At 35.4% G+C, this 11,079-nt stretch overlaps 1 protein-coding gene across 4 annotated transcripts; it reads left to right on the forward strand.

The window, feature by feature from the left end:
* Nucleotides 1–639: 639 nt before the first annotated feature.
* kif2c (kinesin family member 2C) lies at nt 640–10,543 on the forward strand. 4 transcript variants are annotated; one of them, XM_015355133.2, is made up of 23 exons: nt 640–858; nt 1,219–1,313; nt 1,601–1,705; nt 2,123–2,161; nt 2,315–2,363; nt 2,478–2,516; nt 3,595–3,720; nt 3,903–4,022; nt 4,121–4,221; nt 4,576–4,671; nt 5,302–5,356; nt 5,444–5,606; nt 5,872–5,962; nt 6,432–6,495; nt 6,594–6,685; nt 7,068–7,210; nt 7,353–7,557; nt 7,665–7,775; nt 8,453–8,520; nt 8,785–8,875; nt 8,986–9,087; nt 9,505–9,607; nt 10,034–10,543. In XM_015355133.2, the coding sequence occupies exons 1-23, from the start codon at nt 795–797 to the stop codon at nt 10,105–10,107; spliced, it is 2,196 nt and encodes a 731-aa protein (XP_015210619.2). In that variant the 5' UTR covers nt 640–794; the 3' UTR covers nt 10,108–10,543. The 4 variants fall into 4 exon arrangements, with proteins under 4 accessions (XP_015210619.2, XP_015210621.2, XP_015210620.2 ...); XM_015355135.2 differs by lacking the exon at nt 2,478–2,516; XM_015355134.2 differs by lacking the exon at nt 2,123–2,161.
* Nucleotides 10,544–11,079: the final 536 nt, after the last annotated feature.

Here is an 11,079-nt window from a genome sequence, read left to right on the forward strand (position 1 = left end):
AGGTACACTTGCTGTATACTGTATATATGCTTTGATTTTACTTTCTTGTGAAAGACGGGCCATTTACCCTAATATTCAAATACAGCTGTATTACAGGTGACATCAGCAACAGGTGACATCAGCAACAGTAATGACAGCATAAACCGCATGAAATACACTGAAGAGCCCCCCAAAAAAGTCACATGGTAAATTACAGAGCGTTTTCCAGACACGTGCAACACACTTTGTACAACTTAAAGTCGCCTTTGTATTCACGTATGTTTATATTTCATTAAAAAAAACATTGAAATTATTTTTAAAAATAACAAAACACATTTAGCCTTAAGGTACAAGCACTAAAGTACAACCACTGGAACAGTAGTAAATTCACTGTTCCAAATTGGTAAATGAAAGTCCCCGTTCTCTAATATACCTTACCAGTGGTCCAGATACTAATCAATGGCTCTCTTTATTACCACCAAGGTTGGGTAATGTATATTTCTAACAGAAAAACAGACACCTAAGTCTCTAATTAAAAGAGGAATTCCATTTTGGCATTTCTAGAGTTGGAAAGGTTAGGCGGAGCCGGCAAAACATGAACTACATTTCCCGACTTCCCCCGGTTTTGTCCCAACATTCTTTAGTGTACTTCCTGTTGTGACGTTTTTTAAAAGTTCGGCGGTTAGCTGCTATATTGGATTCTGATGCTTACTTGAAGTTAGAGGAAAACGTTCGTAAAATAAACATAATAATCATTTTAAGAGTCATAAAATATATTTTAAATTTGCGGAGTCAACAGAATATCGATTTTAGAAATGAATCAAGCAGTTATTGACTGTATTACCCCTGGACTCGCTATTAAAATTAGCCGGAGTGACGGTAGGAATCTTTCATTATCTCTTTTAATGCATGTGGTAGGAAAACGGTATGTTTAAAATGAAGTAAATAATACAGCAAATGTCCTTGTATACCCTTGTATGTCCTTGTATTAGTAGCTAATGAAAGTACTAGCAGTTCCCCGCTGCTTTGTGACAGCCAGGGTTTGTTTTGAGTTAGAAAAATTACTATTAGTGGTCAATCACAGCGTTGCGAAATGTAAAGGGCAAGAAAAAAGTCTAACAGAAACGAATCTGGCCCGTGGATGTTTTCCCAGGGCAGCCTTTGCCGGTCATTTGTACGAATAATTGAAATGACTGAAAAGACCTGTTTACGATGTGTCGGTGATGATATCTTCTGCAGGAAGGGTGCATAGCGCTACCATTAAAGACATTAACCACAAGAAGGGCACCGTCACTGTCGAGTGGGAAGAAAATTCTGCAACCAAAGGCAAAGAGGTGAGAATCGTGTATTTCGTAATCCGAACGTTTTTGTGCTTACGGATGGGAACGCATTTGGGGGCAGTCTTAATTCGTTTCTATTGACAGCCCCTCCCAATATACCTGGCATTGATACAGTGGTAAGCAGAAACAAGGTGATACAATAATTTGTTGGTGTAATCGTGTTGTTATTAATATTACAAGCTAATGTTATTTTTCCAGAATTAAAATATTTAGAAAACTGTTGGAGCCCAACACTTATCCATACCAGTACAAACCAGTGGTTTTTTTTTTTCTTCCTGCAGGTTGATTTTGGTGAATTGTGGACTTTAAACCAGGGCTTGTTTGAATACCTGAAACCCACCACCCAACCCAGGACTCTTCCTTTACAAGAAAATGTCGCAATACCAGTAGGTACTTTTCTTTTTCACTTTAGTATTGCCAGCAAAATATTTCATTTTCGCCTGCTCTACGAACATCACAAGTGAACCATTCATCACAGGGAAAGGATTGAAGAGGATATGTCAGGAATCTGCAACCTTGGTTCTGGAAAGCAGTGATTTCTGTGGTTTTCTTTTCCAGCTGAACTTATCAAGAACTTAATCACCATATGGATATTTTATAGTTTGCATTTGTTGTTTTACCAGTTGTGTGCTAGCCCTTTTCATCCCTTTCTTAAATTATTGTACTAGTATGACTGTTCCTTGTAATTTCTCTTACTAGAAATTGTCTGTATTTTTAGTTACGCTAAGAAAAGAGTCTTGCAATTGATTTAGGAGTAAAAATGCTTTCCGGGTCTCTGCTCATTGGCCGTTTCTTGTTTCCAGGATTTTTGCCCTCTGGGACCAGCATTGGAGACCCCTGGGGTATAACTAATATTTTGATTTATGTTAAACAGGGACATATATGTTATCTACGACATTTCTAATCATTTTACAGTTTCCATTGTTTGTTATACTATTTGTTATATGTAAGTTGCAGCACATTTGTTACCTTTAGACTTGTGTTGACTTTCCTAGAAACTGGAACGCAGGACTCGCCTGTCAAAGATTCCGGCTCCTCCAGAAAGTGAGTGCTTCCATTTCTGAAAAACTTCCATTTTAAGCATATTAAAAAAAGAAATTGCAGTAGGAAGCTTTTCCTCTCTTTAATGGCTCATTTTGTTTTTCCCCCTTTCGCAAGCCATTGTTGATGCTCGTCAAGCTGAACTACCAGATAAGGGTATGAAGCATGCACTGCCCACTTCTGTTAGCTGTCAGAATCCAAGGATATTTAAATGCTATTACACTATGATTTGATTTGAAGTCTTCACCATTTTAATTCTTTCTCCAAATTTTACAAAATGCAGCTTTTAAAAATTATATACTTCATCAGTCTACAGTATGTATATTCAAGTGATATTTCACATGGCAGCTTCTGCCGCTATTATAGTTTATGCTCATATGTTCATATCACTTCTGTGACTTTGACAGCTCTTTTCTAACATTCAATCCTTTCTTTTTTGAGATGGTTGATCCTTTTTTCTCCTCTTTGGTGTGATCTGATTAGGGCTTTTTTACCAGTGAGTTTTTTCCATCACACTGCAGAGCACAAAACTGAAAGATTAATTTAAATCAAAGTTCTTATGTGGCATTGATGCCTGCTGTGACTGACAGAAAACCACTTGTTATGAAATGGTATGGCTATGAGTCTTAATTTCTTACTAATGCCTGCTTTGATGCATTTTAAATAGTTTAATTTATCATGTAATGCATAAATAGAATATGTTCAGGTGGGCAGCTGCATCAGCATGCGTAGGCTGCAAAGGAACAAGTAATAGGTTTATTCCAGGGTGAAAAGAAAAAAGAAAACACATTTTGGTTGTGGAGCCTTCTTCAGGTGAACACCCAACAAATGTGTTTTATTTCTTCTCTTCTCACCATGGAATAAACCTAAGTTCATATTTAGAATATGGCTGATCTGAGTGTTTTTAACATAATTGTCTTTTTGTCAATTTTTGTGGAGATTGAATTATGAAGTCAACATAGTAGTTAAAAATTCAGTAACAGATCAAAGCTATTTTAGTTGGTAGACATTACCTTTAAAAATTAATTTTGCAATTGGTCTGTCATTGACAGCAATTTCCTCTGATATCCTAGGCTCAGTTCACTAAAGGCACTTTCATCTTCACATATTCACTGGGTGTTAACGGTCTTGTGGCTCAACAACACTGTGCTGTATGTCTTCTATCAGTAACATTATTAATTGCTGATCCTTTATTAGAAAAGTTTTAATAGAAAGTGGTGTGTCTTTCGTTTAGGGACACGAAGTTCGAATGTGCGACGAAGCGTTGTGATTAAATCTACACCTCAGTCTCTGCTTGCTGATGCAGAGGAAGAATTTTCAAGTTCAGAAGTGGCAAAAACATCTCTCTTTAATTGTTCTGGTAAGAACTTTCAAGAAAGATTATTATACTTTTTTTAATTCTACTGATATTTTCCAGTTTAATCAAGAATAAAATGTTGACAAAGTATTCTCCAGTCTTTAAACAAGCAATGGTAGAAAAGATTTCCTGCTTTAATTTTTTCTGTTCAAGTTCCGTGAATTTTCTTGTACATTGTTCAACAGGACCCAGCACAAGGAGAAAAACTCTTATGTCAAAAGCATCATTACTGCCACAAGTCAATGAAGTTGGTGTGGAAGCAGAGTTACCGCATTTTCCAAAGAATTATGGGTCTACCAATCCAGGTTAATCTTAAATAACATTTGAAAGATCAATACAATTATCTTAATTATTAAATATTAGAATTTTAAAGCTGGTACTGAAACGATTCATTATTTTCCAGCCAAGCGGAAGTCAGCTGTTGTCCTTGAAGTAGAAAAAATGAAGAATAAAAGAGAAGCAAACCAAGCCAAAAATGTGCAAACCCGTGCAAGGCAAGGAAAGGTCAGTAGAATTCCATCACTACAGAACAGTGACAACATTTTCTCTCTGAGGGGTAAAATCCTTATTTATCTCTCACCGTAAATAGGCGGTGCTAAAAAGCTACATTAATCAAAATATAAAATCTGTAGAGACAGCAGCTCATCAGGCCAAATCTCACCCTGGTTTCTATAGTGTTAGGCAGACTAAAAGGTATGTGATTCTAACTCCTTTTAAAGAGTTAATGGTTAATGCCCAGCTGTGGTATTTTCAAACCCTAAACTTAAGCTTGGCTAGAAGAGAGAGTTTCACTGCTGAATTTCTAACTATATTTACATTTGCACAAAAATGCCTATAACTTACTGTCATTTTTTCTAGGATAGTGAAATGAGCAAGGCCAAGTGGGAGTTCTTGAAAATGATCCGGGAGTATCGAGAAACTTTACAATGCAAACCTATCTCGTTGTCAGACCCGGTAAGTCATAAAGGTTCTTGAAACATGCACTTACACCTATATAGCGCTTTTCTGGACACTCCACTTAGCGATTTACAGGTAATGGGGACTCCCCTCCACCATCACCACCAATGTGCAGCATCCACTTGGATGATGCAAAGGCAGCCAGTATACCTCGCCATACATCAGCTGTCAGTGGGAAGATGAACAGAGTGATGTAGCCAGTTCATAAATGGAAATTATTAGGATGCCATGATTGATAAATGAAGTAGTTCTCAGGCAATGTTCAAAATGTTTGTTGATGAGGCTAAAATGTTAAAATTACTGGGAATTCAGAATTGCCATGACATTAATGTTCTCTGGTTGTGCAGAATCTTATTCCTCAGATTCTCCACAAGCATTTGCAAAAATTACATTTTGTTACAAAATACCAATGTTGCCATTTGAATGAGTTCATCCAACATTTGCAGTATAAATTCTGAAACTCCAAGTTGAAAGTTGGCAAAATCCTTGACGTGCAATATGCTTGGAGAGAAGATACGAAAATAGTTTTCTGCTTTTGTATCTGACAATATAATTACTTTGCATACTATACAATTTTTTTAATTCATTTTTTGTATTAGGTAGTAAAAAATCTTTGGTTTCCTTTAGATTGAAGATCACAGAATTTGTGTTTGTGTCCGGAAACGCCCACTGAACAAACAAGGTATGAACTGAGCATTAGTGCCTAGCAAGTGCAAGATCTTTTTGTAGTTTCTGGTTTCAATTCTAATTGACAATCTTCATATGACAGAGCTGGCAAAAAAGGAAATAGATGTGGTCTCTGTCCCTGGAAAAGGAATGCTGCTTCTGCACGAACCAAAGCAAAAAGTGGATCTCACAAAGTACTTGGAGAACCAGATCTTCAGATTTGATTATTCTTTTGATGAATCTGCAACAAATGACATTGTGTACAGGTACAGTAATTGATCATTCACTTTTCAGTTTTAGATCACATGGATAGATTACTGTAACAGTTTTTGTACACCCATGTAATGAATATTCTGTAATGCCTGTATTTCCAAAGTTAGTCCATATACAACTGCAGTTTATAAAATGTTAGACTTTTCTATGCTCTACTTGGGCACCTCCAAAAAATCATAAAGGCTGATTTTCTGCACAAAACCGGATTGTTTGCTGTGATTTTTTGTTATTTTGATTTTCATTTTCTATTACACACAGGTTTACAGCCAAACCACTTGTTCAAACCGTTTTTGAAGGTGGAATGGCAACCTGCTTTGCATATGGCCAGACAGGAAGTGGGAAAACACATGTAAGTCTAATAACAATAGTACTGTACTGTTTTAACAACATAACCATAGATATAATTTAAGAGCTTTTTCAATTTTAATAACTAGTAAAAGAATATCTCAATAGGTTTATGGTCGATACCTATCAACCCCCCCCCCAAAAAAGTATTAGTTTGCGCAAGCTATTGCTTTGGCTATATCTTATCTTATTTCTGCATGATATTGCAGAGTAAATTGTACAGTGTAGTAATTGTAATTCAATTTACTGGATGTAAAACATAATTGCATATAATGATATACATGTACATGATAGTACGGTTACTTAGATGTACCTTGAACGAGAATTTGCATATTAATTTTCAAGGATGTTAATATTTTAGAAATATCTGAATATTAAAATTCCTAGTATCACTCTAGTAATTAACTCGGTTTTATATTGACAAACAGTATTTCATTTTGCTTTTCCTTTTCTAAAATGGCATTATTTGGCAGACGATGGGTGGTGATTTCTCGGGGAAAAGTCAAAACTGCTCAAAAGGAATTTATGCACTAGCAGGCAAGTTGACAAATCACAATTCTTTTGACATCTTTGATGGATGTAATCATTTTTTAACCTGTTTTAATCTGTCCTTCCCCTCTTCTTTAAAATTGTAGCTCAAGATGTTTTTTCACTTCTCAGCCAGCGAAAATATTCTATCCTCGGCCTGGAACCATATGTTACCTTTTTTGAGATATACAATGGCAAGGTAAAAATTCAGAGGGTCTTTTATCAGTCTTACAATCATCATGTTTTGAAAAAAAAAAAGAAAATCAGATTTTTTTTTTCCAGCTAGTTTATTCTTAAAATAATATTAGATTGGCTGCCATTGTAAATTGTAGCAGGACTGCTTCAAACTTTAGGGCCAGATTGTGTCAAGCCTTTTTATTTTGCTTTTGCCTAAAAGAAATAGAATTTTAACTCTACATTAAGTTCCAATTTAAAAATGATTTAAGATTTTGCATTAGATCATGATTCTTTGATAATCTTTACAAAAACAAGTATGCTTCTCTTACACAAGTCATTTTAGTCTTCAATAAGCTTGTGTTTTTTTTCTGATACTTCACAAGTTTATGCCCCTATTTTTGTAGGTGTTTGATTTACTAAATAAGAAAGCAAAACTGCGCGTCTTGGAAGACAGCAAGCAGCAAGTCCACGTAGTTGGACTTCAAGAAATGTATGTCACATCAGCCGAAGATGTCATCAAAATGATCGATATTGGCAGTGCGTGCAGGTATGTATCTTAGGTTAAACTCTGAAGCACAAAGGTGTGCTTAATTTAAACCCATACTGATTTTTAAAAAGTTTCACAAAACCACTGGCTGCTTCATCCTCCGGAATCGCCATTGGGAAATCTCATGTTTTGTTTCTTGCAGGACATCAGGACAGACTTTTGCCAATTCGAACTCGTCTCGTTCTCATGCAGTCTTGCAGATTATCTTGCGTAAGGGGGAGAAGCTACATGGCAAGTTCTCATTGGTTGATTTGGCAGGGAATGAGCGTGGTTCCGATGTTAGCAGCGCTGAACGACAAACTTTAGTGGAAACTGCGGAGATTAACAGAAGCCTCTTGGCTTTGAAGGTATTTATTCCATCGATTGCCGTCACTTAAAACAATATTTGTTTTTACTAACACTCTTAAACCACCGGTTAAAAAGAGAGGAACTGACCAGTTAATTTATTTTTAAGGAATGTATTCGAGCTCTTGGACAGAACCAGGCTCATACACCGTTCAGAATGAGTAAACTGACGCAGGTTCTAAGAGATTCCTTCATAGGGGAGAACTCCAGGACTTGTATGGTGAGGATTTGTTCTGCATTTCTTTCAGCTTTTGTGGAGTTTTAAACCTTAAACCTAATTATTTTGGCTTGACAAGGTTCTCTAATCCTCCAATGCTTACACTTATACAAAAATGCTTTTTTGCTTGTTTTACAAAAATATGCATGCAAATTTCAAAATCTGTAATTCTTAAAACTACTTGTAAAATGAAAATGAATGCAATTCTAAAGAATAGTAATTGAATGCTTAGAATGTTATTAAAACTATAATATTCTTTGATGTAAACTTCAAACCCCTACAAAAAAGGGGTTTTGCAGACTGATTAGATAGACTTATCAAAATAGGTCTTCTGGGGTTTGTAACATTTAAGGTCTGTGAACTCACTTGCGAGCATTCATTATTTAACCTCGCCTTTTGACTTTTACCATCAGTGACTTTGTATTCATAGTATGCTGAAAGAAGCAAGAGTGTTGAAACTGGTCTTCAAAGGACATTTAATACCTTTGAATACTAAGCTTATCTCGGCTTAGTCTCTTCTGTTTAATTAGACTGAATTGATTGCGTTCTACAGTTCATCAATCTCATTTTCCTTTTTCTTGTAGTATAAGATTATTCTAGTGCTACCAATAAATAGATTTCTGTATAAAATGGCCACAACGATACTTCAAGCCTCATTATGTGTGAATTGGCTTTTGTAGATTGCCATGATTTCACCTGGGATGGCCTCTTGTGATTACACTCTGAACACTCTCCGATATGCAGACAGGTAATGTGCAACAGTGTGCCTTTGCTGAAAAAAACTTTGCTGAAGTTTTTTCTAAAATAGTTCATGCTTCTTATTCATCTTGTTGTGCATACAAATCTTAACCATTTATTTTTACTGATTATATGATATGATGATAATGTAACTGGCTTAATACTAAGTTAGCATATTGGAGTATACTTTTAAGGCATTCTTAAATTTAAATTGTATGAATGGTACATACTGTAATCAGAAAATTGAACAATCATTTGGATTTGTGTGCTTTAGAGTAAAGGAGCTGAATGGAACACCTAATGGAAATCAGTCCGGCACCGACAGGGATGAAATGGAAGTTGATGAGTCCAGCAGCTTAGATGAAGTGAGTATTGTTTAATGGACTTAACTGCATGTTAGATTACTACGTTACAAGAGTTGATTTAAGAGATTAAACCTCTAATAGTAAAAACTTTTTTTGGTTTTCTTTTTTAGGACACAGCTTTACCACATCTAATGTCTGACATTTATGAAGCTATGTCTCGCGTCTCAGAAATGGAAGAGAAGGTTATGGAGGAACTCCAAGAAATAGTAAATGTAGGTTTAATTTGAATCTGAGAATTTAATCTGAAATGTTGATATCCGAGATTAAATACATGCCTATTTGTCTTTAATTTAAAACTTTATTTTGTTAGACTTGTCATCTTTGGTCCAAAATTAAGTCTAGGACAGCTATTATTACTGGTTCTTAAGGTGCAGAGCTGCAGAGCTTAAACTTTGATGGCTTGAGTCTTGAAAACAGTGGTAACCAATTTAGTTTTCAAGAGAAAACAAAACCCTGTGGCTCTCCAGGACCAGGCAAATGTAATGTGCAGGTGTTAAGTGATACATTAGATCTTTCCTTACATATCTTTTTAGAACCTTCTGCTATTTGCATAAATTTTAATTAAAAATGTGGAATGGTCACTTTACTATTATAGATAACACTAAGCTTTTCCATGTTAATTTTTTTAGCACGGGGTTGGTGCCATGAAGGCAGCAGATGAACCATCTTGTGACTTACTGAGTGTTGTGGCGCAAATTAAGGCATTTTTGAAAGGTTGCAGTTCACTACAAGGTAAGAATCTCAAAATGCACCATTTGACAGCTGTTTTGTACAATAGTTTAACATATCACAAACCTTTTCTTTGTGTTGAGAACACATTTTTGAAAATCAGTATCTGTAACAATGTCGTTTTATTGGTCAACATATCTGCAAATATTAACAGTTTGCCAGTGAGTCCAGTTTACTCGTCATGTACGGTTGAAGATATTTTGTTAACACAATGGCTTTTACAAACAAAATTGTATTTGTCCCTTTCAACATTTGGTTTAGGGGAAATTGCTGAATGTATGCAAATATCCAGCTTCTCAATTCTTGTACCTTTCTTTCCACTGCTCTGAACAGCACGTATACATGCAGAAGTGCTTTTAACAACTAAATGTTTGTTATCCAGTTGGCTGTTCATTCTTTTTTGCTAAAATTAATGTTTTTTTTCCTCAGATAATGTGAAAGTTCTAGAATCTGCCATAGAAAATGAACAAGAGGCTAGGGCAAAACTTAATGGATGCCGCTGAAACTTGAATACAATACTGCAAATTTGTTTGACTTTCTGTGTGCTCTGTTTCAATACCTTGTACATAATTTGAATTGGTAATTGAGTGGAGAGCCCTTATTCTTTCTTGTGTCCTTTAATTTTTTGTGTAATTTTTATAAAAACATCAAATTGTTTTTCATTCATCACTTGTATGTTCTAAATGTACATACCTCTTGACTGCTGGATGGATGACGACTTCTAAATTGTTTGCTTTAATATTAGAAAAGTTTATGCTTTTCAGAATTCTAAAATTTAATTGTGACAACCTATGCTAAACATTTCTTGAGTGTGAGAATGTGCAAGAGCACACCAAGCCACGTTCTCGCTTTTTATAGTGCACATGCAATTTGTAGATGTTCTGTAAGCTCAAGGTTACATTTAACATTGTACATTTTGTAATAAATTTTTGCAAAATATTTCCATGTGATTCTATTATGCTAATTAAACGGATTTATAAACTTAAATAGTACATCCCACAACCTATTCAGCTTTATAAGGTTAGAAACTAAGGTTAAACCTAAGCTCTCAGATTTTCCTTTAATTTGCACTGAAAATTAAATTGATGTTGCTGTTTTTCATATATAAGTCTTATAGGTCTGAGTTACATAATTGCTTGTATTTATTCAGCCTGTTTCATCTCATGATTTCAAAGTGATATGTCAGGAGGGTACCCATGTTATCCACCACGGTAGGGTAGCCTTCGTCACCAGCACCTTAACACAGCAAATTAGAGAAGAGAGAAAATAATTTAAGGACAATTTGAGGAATGCTGTGCTTTCTAAAACTTGAGTGGAAGTTTAGCTAAAGCACTGGAATTAACACCCCTCCTCTTTAAAAATCTTCTATGAGATCTTTGACCAACTAGTCAAGAGCATGTAATTTCTTATCTAAAGGACAATACCTCCTACAACATGGTTTTTCCAGTCACCATACTAGGGTTTTGGTCTTTGAA

Source organism: Lepisosteus oculatus, chromosome 9 (genome assembly GCF_040954835.1).
Source record: "Lepisosteus oculatus isolate fLepOcu1 chromosome 9, fLepOcu1.hap2, whole genome shotgun sequence".
In the NCBI taxonomy this organism is placed as follows: domain Eukaryota; kingdom Metazoa; phylum Chordata; class Actinopteri; order Semionotiformes; family Lepisosteidae; genus Lepisosteus; species Lepisosteus oculatus.